The sequence below is a fragment of the Mauremys reevesii genome, linkage group 1 (genome assembly GCF_016161935.1).
Source record: "Mauremys reevesii isolate NIE-2019 linkage group 1, ASM1616193v1, whole genome shotgun sequence".
Taxonomy (NCBI): domain Eukaryota; kingdom Metazoa; phylum Chordata; order Testudines; family Geoemydidae; genus Mauremys; species Mauremys reevesii.
The window spans coordinates 235,892,306-235,911,007 of record NC_052623.1 but is presented as its reverse complement, the minus strand read 5'-3'; the positions used below and the strand labels follow the sequence as shown (position 1 = coordinate 235,911,007).

Below are 18,702 nucleotides of genomic sequence, written 5' to 3'. Positions count from 1 at the left end.
TAAAAACCATGTGCTCCTAATACTTGACATAGTGAACTAAATAGAGTAGCAGTCTCATGTAGACTAGCCACTAAAAGGTGACACTCTCTTAGCTTGGGTTCCGGATGTAATATCGTACCCATAATATTTTTGTAAACTATGCTATCTGGTTACAAAAATGTAACTATACTGTCTGCTTTGGGACAGGATACACTGCATGGCTCCACTGCCATACTACTACAGAGATGGACACAAACAGAAGGAAACAAATGTTCGAGTGACTTCTCAACCCTAGTGCAGTTAGAATAGTAGCTGTTGCTATACGTACCATGTTGATACATGACTGCCACACTTACTTTCCATTCATTTGAATGGACAGAAGTTACTTTGTATTCCCTTCAGACCAAGAAGCCAAAATGATGCTTAGAGAGGTGCATGCACACAACACACAACCTGTGGAACTTCTTGCCAGAGAATATCATGAAGGCCAAGACAATAACAGAGTTAAAAAAAGAACTAGATAAGTTCATGGAGGATAGGTCCATCAATGGCTATTAGCCAGGATGGGCAGGGATGGTGCCCCTAGCCTTGTTTGCCACAAGCTGGGAATGGGGGACAGGGGATGGATCACTTGATGATAATCTGTCTGTTCATTCCCTCTGAGGCACCTGGCATTGGCTGCTCTGTCGGAAGACAGGATACTAGTCTAGATGGACCTTTGGGCTGATCCCATATGGCTGTTCTTATGCCAGACTGGACACAATACCATTCTCTAACAGCTATTTGCTGATTAGATCCCTCTGTAACGTAACTGACCAGCTCTGAAGAAGTCCTGCAGATATACAGGAGTCCTGCCATATTACAATAAAATATTGTAATGCTGTGAACCTGGTCTATCTGTTATAAAAAAACTTTCTTATCAGTGGGGCAGAAGGATTCCAACATTTGGTTTCTAATCCTTTTCAAAGGCCAGTGCTTGGTGCCAGGGCCTGCTCGATTGAGGCTACTGTGTCAGCTACAGAGCTCTCTGCCAACACACCATTTGAATTATTACTACAGATTAAAGGCTAGCACATTCGCACATCCATATTAATTATTAAGGCACCATGCAGAGCACTGTAATTGGCTCCTGTAAACTAGTACAGTGCTGACTCTATAGGGTAAGATTATGGGAGAATTTTGATGGTCATTAGAAAAGACTTCTGGTTCTGTTTGGAGGTAGGATTGGAAGAAAACAATAGGAAAAAATACACATCCCTGGAAACAGTGCAGTAGTTCTACATTCCCATGGTCCCAACAGCTTGAAATTAAACACTGACACAGTATGAGGCTGAAGAGCTAGGAAAAAAATCAAGCCTGTCCAATCTGCCACACCTAGAAGTGCCAATAATATGTCCCTCTCTGTTAGCAGGCCAGCACTATTGTAATAATATGTCTTTGTGGTGCTTTAACACAGCATCTCCTTTCTCTCTCCTTCAATAATCTTTTCTTCAGTCATTTAGAAAATGGATAATCTCAGTACAAGGCCCCATCCCAGTCCTTAATTGTGACATTGACAGCCCAAGTCTGTCACTTTACCCACTTGTACAGAACCTTGCCTCCATTCACCTCAATCACGGAAGGTAAGGACATTAAAATATGGCCACAAGTTTGAGACAACACATAGGACAACATGTCAAGTAAGGCAGAGCATGGGGACTAAAAATAAGAAGGAAGTGAGAATGATTTAGATGTGGCTTCGTAGAAGGAATTTGAAAACAAGCAGGTGCTGTGGCAGAGGATGATAGGGAAATGGGAAGCCAAGCAAAGGACTGATGCAGGCACCACTGCAGGATGACTTTGAAATGATGTAGATATTCTCAAAAGGGGGCAAAGGTAAGAATCAGAGAGGGGAAAGTTACAGACCAGTGAAGGCAAACCAAGGTGTGAAGGAGGCTCAGTCCCACTACGGATGGTGAAGAAGACCAGAAACAGGAGTGTAGGTAGCGGAAGGGGAAAATGATTACATAGATTGTAAACTCTCTGGAAGGAGAGAGACTGTCTTTTTTCATTAGGCACTATACCAGCAGTAGGCAACCTATGACACACGTGCCGAAGGCGGCACGCGAGCTGATTTTCAGTGGCACTCACACTGCCCGGCTCCTGGCCACCAGTCCGGGAGGCTCTGCATTATAATTTAATTTTAAATGAAGCTTCTTAAACATTTTGAAAACCTTATTTACTTTACATACAACAACAGTTTAGTTATATATTATAGACTTATAGAAAGAGACCTTCTAAAAACGTTAAAATGTATGACTGGCACGCGAAACCTTAAATTAGAGTGAATAAATGAAGACTCGGCCCACCACTTCTGAAAGGTTGCCGACCCCTGCACTATACTAATGAATAGCGCAACGGGGTCCTAATCTGTAAGTGGGGTATCTATGCATTACTGCAATACATATAATTTGTAAGGGGATGGAGGAGATGACAAAGTTTGTGAGTTTCCCTTGATCTCCTGGGATGTTTGGTCTGAGAAGGGACTGAAGGATTGAGGCCAGATTGTATTTCTGAAAGAATGAATATCACACCATCCACACCACTATTAAATTGTCAGTCAAGTTTAATGCATCATAAAGAAGTAAAACTACATTGGCATATTTAAGACAAACACTTTTTTTCTATGCACACTATCCACTGGACAGTCCCCTTTTCAAAATAACTACTTTTAACAGTCCAAGACACGTCTTCAGAAATTCTTCACATGTTCAACCTTCCATATTTTCCTTTTTTTAATTTGTCTGAGAAGAAAAAAAAACATTAAACCTGAAAACACTTACATTGCAAGCCACATTAGAATGCATAATTGGCATACAATAATCAATGTATAACAATTGTGTTTTACTTAGTTCACTTTGTTCATCAATAAAAGAATATAAAAATCTTGTTCAACTGAGTGTTAAGTGTATTAAAATAGATTTGTATAGTACTGCACAGTTTCTCCCGGAGTTGTGAAAATGGTTGAAGGGACCATGTGCTGCCTAGTGATGGGCAACTGAAAAGGCCAGTCCCTCATTTTTAAAAAAATAACATTCGGCACCATGTCATATGCTGATGTGAGAGACTAGCTGTGTGTCATGCTCTAGTGGTTCCTTGCTTCTGTTTTGTTTCATACCTGTTGTGCTAAGTAACTAAAGGATCGAAGAATGGAATCAGTGGTTGTGTGAAACTCTGCATTGTTAGAGGAAAAGGGGTTGCCCATCACTAACTTCCGAGGTAGGCCTCAGGATTACAGGATAGGCCTGTGGCCTACTAAGGCGCCAGACTGACCCTTGTAGTATCAGGAAGACTCGCTAGTGAAACAAGCAGGAGCTCTAGGATTTTCTCAGACTAATGCTAAACATTTTCAAATGTGTTACAAATCAACAAAATTTAAAAAGGAATTAAGTTTCCAAAAACCCAGCAAACCCTTAATTTTCCACAGTCCAACCCTCCCTCTAAATTCTTGCTATTATCCAATATGACAAACAACCCCTTGAGGCAGTTATTTTTCCTGTACCATTTTTGCAGATATTCCTGCAAACAAACAAACAAAAACCCCACCAGCTTTTTTCCATGTTACCTATTTTTACAATAAAAATGCAGTACAAAAATGTAAAATTATTTTTTGGCATATTATCTGTACTGGCAAGAAAAGAAAAACAATCTTTATTTGCTTTTATTTAAAAAAAAAAGGTTCAAAACATAACCAAAAAAACCGAACCCAACCTGCCAAAGCTATCCACTATATGGTTTATGCTAAATCTTGCACAAAAACTCCATGAGAAAAATACATCAATAGCAAAATAAGTAAAAAGGACCTGCAAAAAAGTAAGGAGTTTTACAGTCATACCTCTTTAAATACTTCAGAACGCATATACAGAAGCATCAGCATGAAAATACTTCAATATTTTACTAGAAACGCTAACTTCATACAGTTTTTTAATTTAAATATCTGCAATTCAGCTATAATACTGAAAAAAAGATCTTTTTGTTTTAAAGGCTCTGTGAGCGTCCATGACGTCATTCTTGTCAAACAGCCCATCTTCAGTTCACCTGAATCAGTGAGGCAGACCTTGTTCACTTTGCTAAGAATCCATGTCAAGTCCTAAGTAGTTCCGGCTCTTTTTATATTACCAGTTTCCTCCTTCAAACAGCTTTAAGCCCAGCTACCTCCCTACTCGTTTACTAACTCTTTGTATTTAAAATTTTTCCCTTTAAAGCAAACTTGTAAAATTGTCTGCCCTCCAAAAAGGATACTTCACTTTCTATCAGCCATACTATTTCTTTTCCTTCTTATTCATAAATACATTAAGGCCAACATAACAAAACAAATCTCATAAGCACTGAAGGTCTTGGCAAATACAAAACTGCAGCAAAATCTGCTCTGTGGGAAGTTGCTGCCACAGTGACCTACAAACTGGACTGATTGGCTTAAGTTCTACATGTGTAAAAAATGAGATTGTTTTTTGTTTCCTTCATTTCCCGTTGTTTCAGTTTAATCTCTCCTTTGCGCATGTATAAAGTTTTTTTTTGTTTTTTTCCATTTCCCCCAGACAGCGCTGTCAGTTGTTACCCTGTGATTGCTGCAAGGCTTTGTGCATGGCAGCAGAGGCAGATGAGGGTTTGATCCAGGGGACAGTTAGCAGGGAAGAGGTGGTGGTTGTTGTCATGGTAACCTGAATCATCTGCTCATTTTGTATCAGTCTAATGAGAGTTTTGAGACGTTCCAGCGATGACTGAGTCCCTTTCTGCTGGGCCAACAGGCTGCTTTTTAGCTCTAAGCATTTCTGTTACAGAGAGAGATGGGGAGAGGGAAGGAGAGACTTAGAATACTTTCAAATTGGCATCAAACATCCCCCCAAACATGCTTTACATGTCTGGAGAACATGTCCATCTCAAACGAATTACGTTCTCCTTTGGGGATAGCAGAATCACAAGCAAGAAACTAATGGAGTAATACCCACTGGTGCATATAGTGCATCACTTGTCTTAGCAACAATATTCATCTAAGATCAAGTATATACTGAGGGCACTTTTGACCACATCATATTGAAAGACATGAAGAATACGTGATCGTGTGATGGTGGTCTACAGATTTTGTTGGCATGGGTTTACAATGGCCACATGACTCGAAAGTGGCAAAGCCATCAATAAGCACTGTAAGTCTTCCCAAATGACTTCAGTAAAACCTTCAGGTCAAACTACACTCTGATGTATTTTGTATGTGGCACATATTTACAGTCCATTTTAGGGAGATTAAATAAAGTGGTGTTTGTTTTAAATCTGTTTACCTAAAGCCAGGCAACTTAGTAACAAGGATGCCAGCAACAACTTCTAAAGACAACCTCAAATATTTTTCAGGTATAAAATGTTAGTTTAAGGGCCACTATTTAATGTTCTACCATGGCTAGAAACAGAAGCCTTATCCTACTGGGAAGGGTATTTCTGGCTTTTAATGGATGAAAGCTCCTGTTTCTCTCTCCAATAGGTCATGAAACCCAAACCAGTTACTGGTCCAGGTCTGCATATTGTCTCTCATGGGCCTTGGTCCAGAATAGTTTTAGGGGAGAACATTCTGCAGTTCTTGGGAAGCAGGAAACACTTACTTGACTTTTTTTTTTTTTTTAAAGGTAGCTGTTCAGAGGTTTGGGATTTTGGAATAAGCCCTGGGGGAGATGGATTAGAGGGCAGGTGAAGTAATCCCAGGTGAATAATAAATGCATGGGTCTGCAATTTATAACAATATCACTGTCACACATGGTGTGTATGGGGTTTTCACTTAATTCAATTGGTAATTTACTTTTTTAGTTAATCTAAACCTCAGGAACCTCTTTGATTTGGATAAATATTATCATAGGCCAAAATTGCCATTTAAGAGAGAATGCTTCGCACTTAAAGGGCCTAATTCTGCTTCTGCACCACTCCCATTGACTTCAATAGCAATTATTTTTACACACACACACACACACACACACACATTGAATTTAGCTCAAGCTCTCTTTCATTCTGAAATCACTAATCCAATTTCATTGTTCTAACCACTAGAGAACACTCCACCCCACAGAGACCTGTCTCCGTGCATGTGTTAGTTTCCATTAGAGCTGATGGTGGTTATGTACAGTTAAAGGGAGTACTTCCCACTCTGATGTCTTTTAATAAGTTATTACTTTTCTTTCCACTCTGTTTTAAATGTGATCAAATATTTAACGTGCCTCTCCTGGATAACTGCAATGGTAGAGCAAGTACTGACCAGTTACTGTTGCAGCTGCCACTTTAATTTTCCAGGATAGAGAAGATTAAAATATGTAGTTACACCATATTACAAACAAGCAAATTCTTAGTAGTAGTTCTATAGTTTGGAGGCAGGGTTGTGGTCAAATAGCCATGCCTTAAGTAAGTCCTGATGTCCATGCAGCTAGGAATTTGGGTTCTGAACTCGGGCTAACACTCTCTAGAGTGGCAGGGACTGGTAGAAGTAGTGTACACTCATACCTGGAATCAGGTTATGCTTGGGTGACCCCCTCTAGCAACACTTGGTGCCCGTTCTTGTAGGAGATGCGGAGAACACTGCTGTGATACTAGACCTTTTGAGAGTGGTGACGATGGTCATACCTGCCTAACCTCATGCTTTTGGACTGATGCGCAGGCTCTTGGCACTGGAGCAGCTGGTCATGCACAGATCTTTCTTGTGAAAGATGGGAAGTGCTATACCGTAGTTCTATAGCTCTGACTTGTGTATAGAATGGGACAGAGGATATGTTTAATTTTGTTTTCTCATTTGAGTGGGGAAGCGCTCCAATAACCAATAACAGATCTGCCACTGCCTCCTGCTCCTCAACCTGCCAGTGTATCTTGCTCACCCCCCACAAAGAGACCCCATATATGTTTCTTTGTAAAGAAACTATTCACACTTGAGCATGAATAGTTTGTGAGCATAACTCATTTCCCAGCCATCAAATCTCAGTTTTTCAAGCATAAGCGCTTAATAACCAATTCTGTGGGAGACATTATGCCCCACAGTCTGGAGTCTTACTTTAACCGCATTGTTGAGAAGTCTCTCTTTCTCTTCCAACTGTCTATGTTCACTCTTCAGCTCGCTGCCTTTCTTTAATAATTTTCTCTTCTCTTCTTCTTTGACTGTAGAACAATAAGGTTTAGAATGTAAATGTTAAGATACAGACTGAAAAAATGGTCTGCACTGACTCATGAGAATAGGATTAAGTGTTCTAGATAGAGCACTCCATAGGTCTACCCAGTCCCATCTCAAAATGCATAGCCAGAGGAACTGAGTTTCCAATTTCACATAAGACAACTCTCTATCACTTTTAAATGGTTCAAGTACAGGACAGACATTATTCCACAACACACCTTTGAGGTGGATATAGAATCCCTACTTTCTAGATAGGGAAACTAAGGCAAAGAGATTAAATTACCTGCTCAGGGCTACACAAATTCATTTAAGGATATTTCCTCTCACAAATGCTAAGTACACAGTTTCAGACAGTCATGTCTTTGTTAAATCAAAACCAATACTTTTTAAAGCAAAGGCACTAGTTCTTATCAAAGACTATGTTCATACCAAGTTTCCTGTTTTCAGTCATAAGCAATTTTTACACTGGCCTTGTACTTTAAAGTGTAATTAGAATTAGAGCTTCTCTTAAAATGTTTGCAAACAGTATATTTGCCAAAAAGTGCATTTTGGGAGGCACCAAAACTATTTGTGAATTGGGGTCAAATACAGTGAACAGTTTTGGCCAAAAAAAAGGAAAACAAAAATTTAGAAAATGGCTAAAAGGTTGTTTTGAAAAAAATCAAAACTGTTTCAAGACAAAGTACTCAATGGAAATGACCAGTTTCTAAATGAAATGCCAAATCAAAACAATTTGATGTTTTTGAATAGACATTCAAAAGATTTTACTATTAATTGTTCATTCAACTTTTGAATTTTTCTCCAATTTGAAAAAAATGTATGTTTTTGTCTCTTTCAAAGTTTTTCTTTTCTTTCAAACTTTTTAAAAGAACAAACTAATCTTCAATCCATGAGAGAACATGGAAAACTTCAGCTGAAAGGTGAATGTTACAGAAAATGATGTATGTGAGAACAGGGGGTGGGATGAAAAGCATTTAGTAATACTGACTGGCAGGCACTACCATTGATCTTATGGCTCTTTAGCTCTTTCACGCATCTTGCTAACATGAATTTATGCCCTCTGAGTTAGACAGTCACTCCCATTTTAAAGGTGAAACTGGGGACTAGAGAGCCTCTTATCAGGAATCACACCGTTCTGTACCTGTTTTATGAGTAACATAGGAATGAACAATAGCCAGAGTTCCAGTCCATGGCACATTTTCATCTTTCTTTAATACCTATAAATCCAGGGAACAACACAAGTCAGTAATCCACAAAGAGACACACATACACAATTCACGTCTTCTCACTCACCCCACAAAAAAACTTTACTATTTACTTTACTATTACAAAAAATGGTATAATTAGAATTGTAAGTTGTAAACTGAAATGCAGTGGAAAAATTCTGTAACTTTTATTTTACTTCACTGTAAACAGTGTCACTACATAATTGCTAGGATGGGGTTTTCAAATCTCACACTTGATCACCACCACAGGGGGCCAAAAGGAATTATTTTCCAGCCCCTTTCATACAGGCTTACACAATTTCCAGGAGAGTTAGAGGTATTTTGCCTATCTATTAGGTACAGGCCACCACTGGAGATAGAATACTGGACTTGATAGAGAAGAGAAGATAGGCTGGTTCCACTAAATGTAAATATAGACCAGCAATTCGCGTTGACATTTCCAAAGAAACTAAACAGTAATTTTTCCTAGGGGCTAAAGCAGAGAATTCTAAGGAACAACAATTAAGCCCGCTAATTCTGAAATTTAGCAACATTGTTTTACAGTTCTTCCAGACCTGCTGCTAATCATTTGGCTTGTGTGAACACGGTTAGAATAGCTGCATATAATAAATCTTATAAAGAAGATGGTGTACTCTCCTTACAACCTTCAGCTCCTCTGGTGCATTGTCTGTGCATGACACTGTCGCCTCCGTCTGCAAGAACTACATTACTTGCTTTGCAATTGTACGTACAGGTGGTTTTTATAGAAGAAAAACGTAAAGGAAATGAACAGCCATTTTTAATCTTTCAACGTAGATCTTGAGGGATGCAATACCATGAAATCAAGAGGGGAAAAAATGTAAGGTATGAGACCAATGCTGTGAAACTACCAGGCAACAAAAGAAGCAAATTACCGAAGAAACTCCAATGCAGTAGAATCACAGTGTTACGGACACCTCGGGAATGGAGGTTGTGTCTGTAACTCTGACATGTTTGTAACTATGAACAAAGCGCAGCTCAGGCTCCAGATCCAGCAGCTGACACTCCAGGCCAGGCTCCAGCAGCAGCTGAGCTCCCTACTCAGCGCTGGCAGCTTCCTTCCCTGGGTTGGACTGAGTTTGCAAGCTTGTCCCCCTCCCGGCTGTGTGTGTGAGTGAGAAAACAGCGTGTCCCCCTCCTGGCCTGGGAAAGGGGGTGGTGGTAAAAACAGTGCATCCCCCTCCTGGTGGGGAAAGGGGTGAAAGTGGCGCAGACCCCAGCATTGCTCCTGCTCTGTTGGCTCCGACTGCCTTAGGCTGGCAGCCCCAGCTTCATCACCTCCTAGCTGTAAGTAGCTGCCAGTACATTACTTGCCTTTTTTTTTTTTTAGTCTTTGCTGCTGCCGGATTGGTTACTTCCGGTTTCACATGGTGTCTGGTTGACTGGCCAGTCCGTAACTCTGGTGTTTGTATCTTTGAGGTTCTACTGTATTACTTTTGATAATCTTGTCTCCCTAGCTACTGTTGTAGGCTCTCTCCTTTTTTCTTTTCTTGGAATGACTGCAATACACATGCCTCAACTCACTTACCTTTTGTTGGCACTTTGGGCAGGCCCAAACCCCTTTGGGGACAGTTTTCAGAGGAGGGTCCAAGCAATTGAGATGATATGCTCTTGGACATGTGCCACATGGTTGCAAGTTAATGCCACGCTTACATGCTGTACAGTGTTCATCGTGGTGAATTTCATTCTGAAAGAGAAGAAAAGGGTAGGTTGGGTCAAGTCAACTCTTAATGTAACTTTCCACGAGCAGCACTTGGAGCCACTACTTCACCAGACAGACCATTCAAACACAATATCTCATTTTCAAAAGCTTCCTGGCTGCTGTAGAAGGAAGACAAACAATTTTGTACTCATCAACAACAAACGAGCAAAATTCAATGAGTTGAAACAAATAGAAAAAATGTGAAATAATCAAACAATCACACAGACAGCAATCAAACACAGCTATGAATCAACTAATGTTTCCAGCCTGCAATGTGATAATTATTCCACTCTGTTTCTGGGAATGTGTCACTGTCACTTCCAACACACATATATCACCAGGTGCAGTTCTATTTCGATGAGTGGACCAATGTCATTATATGGCTCACTTGTCCTTCAAGTCCCCAGTAAAAGCAAGTAAGCAAAAGTTTCTGGGGGGAAAAAAAGCACAGTTCCAAGTCTTATGCACATTACCTTGAAGAGCTGCTAGGGAAACAAGCACGAATACAACTTTCTCCCACGTGCCCCCTCACAAATTTCCTGTAGAGGGCCCCCATCACTCTCTTCTCTATTTTGTTAATTATTGTTTTCTGATTTAAACCACACAGCTCCACTATGACAACCTTTCTCGCACAAGACTGATTAGTACTTTATCTGTAGTTCGTTTTATATATTGCTAAATCTCATTAACAAAGTTACAATGTCATGTAGTAAATTGCTATGCTAATCTGGTGGCAATGTTAATTACTCTTCATATAATTAAGTACATTTTAATAAAAGGGAGACTGATTTTGGAGCTCTCATGGTTTGTGAATCATTACATAAAAACCTCAATTTTCCTACTAGTTTTCCAGGAAAAAAAAGTGATTTATTGAAAGAAATGTATTCTATAATCATGTTTTCATCTCTCAGAAAATCATTTTTACAAAATTTTATGTCAGCTTTATCCAGTATCAGATCCTAAACTCAAAATTACTCTTGTCCAAAATTCCTCTCCAAAAATGTCAATATTAGAAAGCACTATTAAAAATGTCTAGATTTCAACCTTAACAGAGAGAGATCTACTCAAGTAGAACAGTAAATATTTTTCCTAGATGTTTATTAATACCACAAAGCTAAACCAGCATTTTCTCAATCAATGGATTCTACAAAGCATTAAATTCAAACCCATGAACATGAAAGCACGTAAGTTCTACTTGTTCTGAAATTCTGTTTTAATGGCTCAAAGGTTTAGGTAAACTGGAGAGATTCCAGAAATGGTAGGAAAAAAAGGGAAAGAAAATATTGCAATTTTGTGCCCTGGCAGAGACTACAATAATTAACAGCAAGCATTGTATTACATGATGATGAGACAGACAGTGGTAATATACAAATCTTGCTAAACATACCTTCCAACATGGATCCTCATTTGCTAGCACATGAAAGAAGGGCAGAGAACAAGTTAGTGGGCAACACATCAGTGCAATGAATTTTAGTCAAGCCATGACACAAGTGATGGAAGAAGGGGGAAGGGGGTTATAGCAGGTTATTTTAATGTGGACATGAGAGAGTGATACTTGAAATAGCACCAATTAACATTTTAGTATTCAGAGCTGCATGTTATTTAGGTTTTAGGAACTGGGCACCTGAAACTCTAAATGCTGATGATGTTAAAAAATGTCATAGTACCAAAAGGTTGATGTCTGTCCTAAACTTCCAATGGATAGGGCCTGTCCAGGCTTAACTAGATAGGAAAAAATCTTCTTTAAGGGTTTGACTCTTCCAAGGCCGAACACTCTGGCCCCCAACCAGCAGAGCACTTAAGCAGGTGCTTACCTTTTCAGTACAGGAGTAGTCCCATTGACTTACAGTTAAGCATGTGTTTAAGTGCTTTTCTGACTCATGGCTAGAATGCACATCACCTTGCAGGATCGGGCATTATATTATTATCAACCCTTCAACATCAGAATCGCTCATGTCAAAAATGTGTGTCATGTTTTGGTCTATCGCGTAAATGACTCTTTAATGGTTGTAGCCCAAGCCTGATGGAAGGAGTAGTTACAGGTGGTTGAAAAATACACTGAATTTTTCAAGGAACTGTTTGGGAAAAAAAATGATTCTTTATTTTTTTTTTCACCAGAGCAAATCTGTAATTTCCATTGCTGAGTCACAAAACACTTGGGCAGAATGCCTCACTGAAAAGCCCTAGAATGTCTCTCCTCCCTCCTGTAAGTCAGCTGATGGAGTAGTCTCTCTTTGGGTTAGGGAGACAGAAGTGAGGTGGAAACTTCTTTCTTGTTCTCCTTTTCTGATCACAAATTATCTGGTGTGTGTTTACATACATCTGGCAGACAGAATTTGATCCACATGCCCAAAGCACCACCCGTATGCATACGCGCACACACAGGGCACAGTGAAACTATGATTATTCAGATGAACGGGGGACATGGAAGTTATTCAGATAAGCAGAGGATTGGATAATTGGAGAGTTTTTTATATAGACGATGCACATCAGGGACATGACCTCATTTCAGCTAAGAGATTTTTCCCAATAAACAAACTCTGAATAATTGACATTTCACCGAGAATATCACAAGCACCATTCTCTCCTACATTTTTTGTAAAGGAAGAGCTGTTTCCTGCCCACTGTTTTCTTTAACAAATATACAATGCTTTTCAAAAATAAATAAATCCTTTTTGGTTTGCATTTGTCAATAAAGTTGGCTTACTCTGAGTGTTCACTTTTTCCTTTTCTACCTGCTGAAATGATCTAAATGGAGAATTATTTTTAAAGGGAGGATGGTATAATAAGCAAGGTGGCGAGCTACGCAATGGAGACAATGAGATTAGAATGTAAGTTCTTTGGGACAAGGGCTGTCTTATTTTTCTGTGTTTGCACAGTGCCAAGCACAATGGGGGTCCATCACTGGGGTTCCTAGGTGATATCACAATACAAATATATAATAACTAAAGCTGTGAGCTATGTAATGAAGACAGACAGTGGAGAGATTGTTCAGCACAGCAACAGGGATTTTAGGTATTAGGAAGAATAGTTATAGGGTTTACTAAAATAACTAACAATTAAGGTAAAACTGTGTCATATCCCAAGCAGCTTTGAGACAGTCATGCCACTGAAGCTTTGTTACCTGTCTAAAAACATGGACACACAGAGGAAACAAGGACATTTACTGAGGGTCTGAGAGTAACCTAGCTAATGTTCTCTCTAGGCATGTGTTTACAGGGAAACACAGGCATCAATTTTAAGTTGTATAAGAAGAGTAAGGAAAATTTGATATCAGCAACATAAAAAGAAAAGACCAAAGCAAGTCACAACTTTGCATCTGTATTAAAATGGCACTTTTAATTGCGCCTTAATACTTAAAAATATTTTTTTATTGTTGAAAAAGGATAAAAGTATCTCTAAAGTACTACAATGTGCATTTACAGTAGAATCTAAGTTGTAGCAGTTGCATCGGGGGAAAGAAATATTCACATCTCTTTACAGTCTTCCTCTCCTCGTCCGCAATGTATTCAAGCCTCTCATCCTCAGTTCTACACAGCGCTGTCCCCCCTACAATGCAATTTTTGTTCCCTTCTATGCTCTGTTTAATCCTCTCTCCTCAACTTTCCCTCTTTCTTCCCTTATTCCATTCTCAGTTCTGTGCCTTTTCTCATGCTGCTCCTTAGGCCTGCCACTTATTCCTTCTTCCCATGAGCCATTACTTTTCTTCTCCAAATTTCTCTCAGTGCTGCCAACTTGTTTTTATCATGAAATCTTACACGAATGTGGTGTTTTCCTTAAAGCCCCAGCTCCTGGACTCATTAAGTATGTGAGCATTTCACTTTTTCTTTGAAAACTAAGTTTCTAGCTCTCATAGTTATAGAGTACAGCTGGAAAATGTGAATCCTAGACGCTGAAAACCAGAAGATAAATTAAAAGATCCCCTAATTTATTTTTTTAATCTAATCCCATGGTTTTTGAACATTTGGGATTGGCAATACTGCCTCCTTAACATCCTCTTTTTCTCTACAACACTAGAAACCTGATCTTCCATTGATTTCCCAGGGCTTTGGGGGATCAGGGTTATATATACTCATGACCCCTTAACTTTAACTTTTGTTTTGCAGTGTAACCATCTATTTTCATTGCACGGTCCAATGGGCAGGGGCCTTGTATAGCTATGCACCCTATGGTACTCTAGAAGTAATTAATAACAAATACAACTAATAAATATTTAATACCACATCATAATAGCAATGTATTCATTTAAAAAATACTTACCTCTTGCTGAAAGGAACAAGGGGTTATTCAAATAATTTGATGCCAGGCGTTTCCGCTGCAAAGGGAGAGAAAAGAAACCATACTGTCATCTCAAGAGCTCTGGCTCTCTTATGCTTTTCTACCATCAGTCTCTAAGGAATTTCCTTCATGCATAATCAGTACTCAAAAAGCTAATTCTGTGACTCAGAATATAGGCTGCTTAAGGCTCTTCAGATGGTCAACTAAGCCATATACAGCTGCATTATTCATCTTCTAGCAAGGTTTTTCTAGACCAAATTTATTAGATTTTATTAACAAGCAGTAAATGCAAATTATTGATTGGGCTTCAGGAGTGGTTCCTGGGGTCTGTAAACAGTACTAAAGAACCTGGCATCCAAACAACATTTATCATAAGCCAATATGTACTAAATTGTTGCTGCAAGACAACACTTTTATTAGTGTCAGTAGAATTGGTGATGAACTTCTCACAGGAGGGGGAAAGAAGTCACCACTTTGTGTGACAATTATCTGCATTTGATACAAATAAATTTTGATTGCAAGCTGTACACAAAGGCCTTGGGAAAATATTTTCCCCCAAACATTAATGTGTACTGCCTTTAGGTGTCAGAGGTCATTTCAGTATGAGAGAATTTCAAACCTATGGACACCTGTTCACTAGGAACTTGACTGAGACAACCAAATACCATCTGGTAACTGGCTGGAATGTTAACAGCTATTGGTCACTAGAAACCTGGGTTTGCAACCTAGAGAATAAAGGTCTCCATCCACCGTAGTTGCTTTCCTGACCCATCCAGTTCCGGTGCTGTGAGATTGCAAAGAGTGCTGTACTCCTCCAATAGATGTTGTTGAACCTACTTTCAGGAAAATCAGAGTTTTCTTTCTAACAAATGATTTATTCAGTGGTTAGTAAACTGCTCTCTAATGTCATGCTCTTCAGAATACATGAATGACTGGATGGCTAATGAATTTTCAGCTGACATCTGTTCCTTCAGAAAACATTCAGCCTGAAACATAGCCTTCCTTCTGTTTTAAAAAATATACTACCCAGGATGGAAGAATAGAATAATTTCGTAACAGCATAAAACCCCCAAACATGCCTCTGGGCAGAGATTTAGCTGCAGAAACAGAAGTCCAATTTGAAACAGCAACTGCATATTCACAATCAAGGAGGTTAACAGCACAATGAAGCACATTTTCTTGGCTACTGCAGTTTGGGGGAGGGGGCAAGTAAGAAGTGTAATTTATATGCAATTTCAATTTAAACAATCATGAATTAAAGATCATCCACTAGATCAGTTGTAAATTAAACTGCACCAAAATGCCTGAGAAAATGCCACAAAATACCTCAGCTCACTGATTAGTAAATCAATCTGCAAAGCTAATTGATTGGAGGAAAACCGTCTGCTTCCATTTTATTTGAATGACATTCCCTATGGTCAGTCCTTAATGACAGCTCTTAATGAGGACAGAGCTGGTCAGCCACATGACTCTCTCATTTTAAGATTCTTTCTACATGCTATTCTTCACTTCAGGATATACTTTTGAGAATAAGTCTAATGAGAACCAAGACCTAGGATATGATAAATGTATTTACCTCCTCATCAACCCTATACAAGTTAATTTAGTTTCTCAAAAATACTCCTCAGATTAAGAGCAAAAAAACCATGCAACATACATTTAAACAATCCAGTAGTAGTAAACTTCAAGCCAAGTTTACTTGAGGTCCCTATTGAGGTCCCTATTGTGCTGGGCACTATATGTACATATAGCAAGAGACAGTCCTTACCCTGAAGAGCTCAGTTTGAATTAATAAGATAGAAGGGGTGGGGAAAAGGAAGCATCAACATTCCCCATCTGTAAAATAGGGATAACTGAGGCAGAAAGAGATTAAGCAATTTTCCCAAAGTTACAAAGCAAGTCTGTGGGCAAGATAGGAATAGAATTCAGGTCTCCTGAAACCCACTCCACTGCCGTAAACCGCAAGACCAACCTTCCTCACAGATAAGTCATTCAACAACCCATTTACATTCTGCCTACCAGTTCCCTTCTCTCAACAATCAACTACCTCCCCTCTACCACACTGGCCAAAATAACCAGAAATCTCAAAAAGCTGGTTTAGCTATGAGTCACCATTGCTGATAACTTGTTAAGCAAAATCCATGTCCTTTGGTTTATAGCACACAGGAAAAACTAATAAATGTTGCTTATATGTAGAGCTTGCCAGAAACCAACATTTCCATTCTATGCGCGATTTCAATTTTTTTATTCTGAATTACAGCTGAACGGTAAAATTTCCAAATTCCCTGTGGAACAAAGATTCTGAAAATTTTTAATTGAAAACTATCATAACGTTTTCTTTAGATAATGTCAAATAGCTTCCTTGTCAACATATTTCATTTTAATATGATAAAAAATTATAATTAATTTTGTTAACTTTTATTACATTAAAATATTAATTTTAATGATATAAAAGTAAATCCACACGATAGGTGAAATGCTTTTAACCTTTTCAAAATATTTTGCCATTATCAGAACAAAACCAGGAAGTCAAAATGTACTTTTTTTTTTTTTTTTTTAAATAACCCAAGCTTTGAATCCAATGCTAGACTAGGATCAAATTTTGTTACACCTGCAAAATCTCACTGGTGTGAACACGGTAGTACTGGAATAAAAGAGCAGAAGTTAGATGTCAGGGTTTCACGTCAGAGTTCCTTTACTATCAACAGGACCCATAGGCACATTAGTTAATAACTGCTCATGAAAGGGCTAGATTGTTTTCTCTGCTTTTTCACTGACAAGTATTACATGTGTAGCAGCAGTGCAAGTTTCAACTTACTGGCCTATCACTGTTCTTCAGTCTTGACCTGGAAAGACCCTTCTCTATGGGAAAGCAAGTAATTAGGTCCCATGTTTATTTACCCTTTTTTGGCCTCTGCTCAGACCATCAACAAGGGTTCCAGTTAGAGCCAAATGATGTTCTGATGTGAAAAGCTGTTGCCTAGAAACTGAGATAAAACATGTTTGTTTCATACCCCCTCCCCCATCAATCTCTCTTTTAAGTAGATGAGGTTCCTCATTCATAAGTACTTTTGCAATAAGAAGTACTTAAGCCAGGGTTTCTCAAACAGGTCGCCACTTGTGTAGGGAAAGCCCCTGGCGGTCTGGGCCGGTGTGTTTACCTGCCCTGTCTGCAGGTCTGGCCGATCGCGGCTCCCACTGGCCGCGGATCGCTGCTCTGGGCCAACGGGAGCTGCTGGACAGGGCGGGTAAATACCCCGGTCTGGCCCGCCAGGGGCTTTCCCTACACAAGCGGCGACCCTGTTTGAGAAACCCTGACGTAAGCCTTTTATTGGCATTGAACAGAACTGTGTTTAAAAAGTGAATGATAAAGTACCTCAGTTTCCAAGAGTCCGCTATAGGCTGGATTTGCAGTGCTTCTTCTCTTTCTTTCCTGACGCTTGCTCTGGATTTCTGTAACCATGGAAAGAAACGTTCATTGTGTGTTTTTCATTCATCGGGGAAAAATGTAGATCTAACTTGTAAAGCAAGATGCTCTTGCCCCCGATGCCTTGGGCATTGTGTTCAGTTTCAGTTTCTACAATATAATTGGGTTGCCTCAGCACCGATAGTTGCTGCAGTTCAAGGTCTGATATTACTAAGCCTTTCTTATAAAATTCAAACACAGGCATTTTTATTTCATCTTCCTCCAAAATAGGCTTGCTCTGCACTAAAAGATTTTATTATGATCCCTACAGAAACATATTTAGAAAGCACCATCAGATAGCTTTCAAAACACTACCAATATCTGTTATTTTTAAAAAAGAGCATATCAAACATATATCCCTTGCAAGTTGTAGCAAGTAAAAATCACAGGAATATTTTGAAATTTTACTTTATATTGGTTTTGTTTTCCTCAGGTTAGGAGGGTGACGAAAATCAGGGTCATAATGAGAAGCTAAATTCAATCTTAACTATGGGCTGATAATTTGTCTGTCCATAGTATACAACAATATTATGATCTTGTGCATAGAATACAGTATCTTTGTTATTGGCAGAGGCAGAAGTAAGGCCTTCTAAGGTCATCATAATTGGAACTCCAGATGCACCGAATCACAGTCCTGTTTAGAAGTACGGAAACACAGGAAAACTCTTGTTTTCTACACCAAAAGGGATTTAGGACTAACATTGGCTGTGAAAAGTAATGCGGCATACCTCTGTATGTAGATAGGGTAAAATCCTGACCCCACTGAATTAATCAGGCCAGGATTTCACCTGGTGGATTTCACTTTATTCTTTGCAAACTGCTTGTGAAAATGGAGAAAGATGTTTATTATGTCAGTGTA

At 39.1% G+C, this 18,702-nt stretch overlaps 1 protein-coding gene across 10 annotated transcripts in view; it reads right to left on the bottom strand.

Annotated features, from left to right (window-relative positions):
- Positions 1–2,579: 2,579 nt before the first annotated feature.
- The window catches only part of PHF21B (PHD finger protein 21B), a 214,773-nt gene continuing 198,650 nt past the window's right edge, over positions 2,580–18,702 (bottom strand). For 5 of the 10 annotated variants that reach the window (XM_039541601.1, XM_039541590.1, XM_039541621.1 and 2 more), the window contains 8 exons: positions 17,754–17,830; positions 14,360–14,414; positions 11,487–11,509; positions 9,926–10,084; positions 8,295–8,370; positions 7,037–7,140; positions 4,577–4,790; positions 2,580–2,762 (listed from right to left, as the gene is read on the bottom strand). In XM_039541601.1, the coding sequence (XP_039397535.1) occupies positions 2,722–2,762; positions 4,577–4,790; positions 7,037–7,140; positions 8,295–8,370; positions 9,926–10,084; positions 11,487–11,509; positions 14,360–14,414; positions 17,754–17,830 (749 nt within the window). In that variant the 3' untranslated portion in view covers positions 2,580–2,721. The other 5 variants (XR_005599423.1, XR_005599424.1, XR_005599418.1 and 2 more) reach the window with 5 other exon arrangements.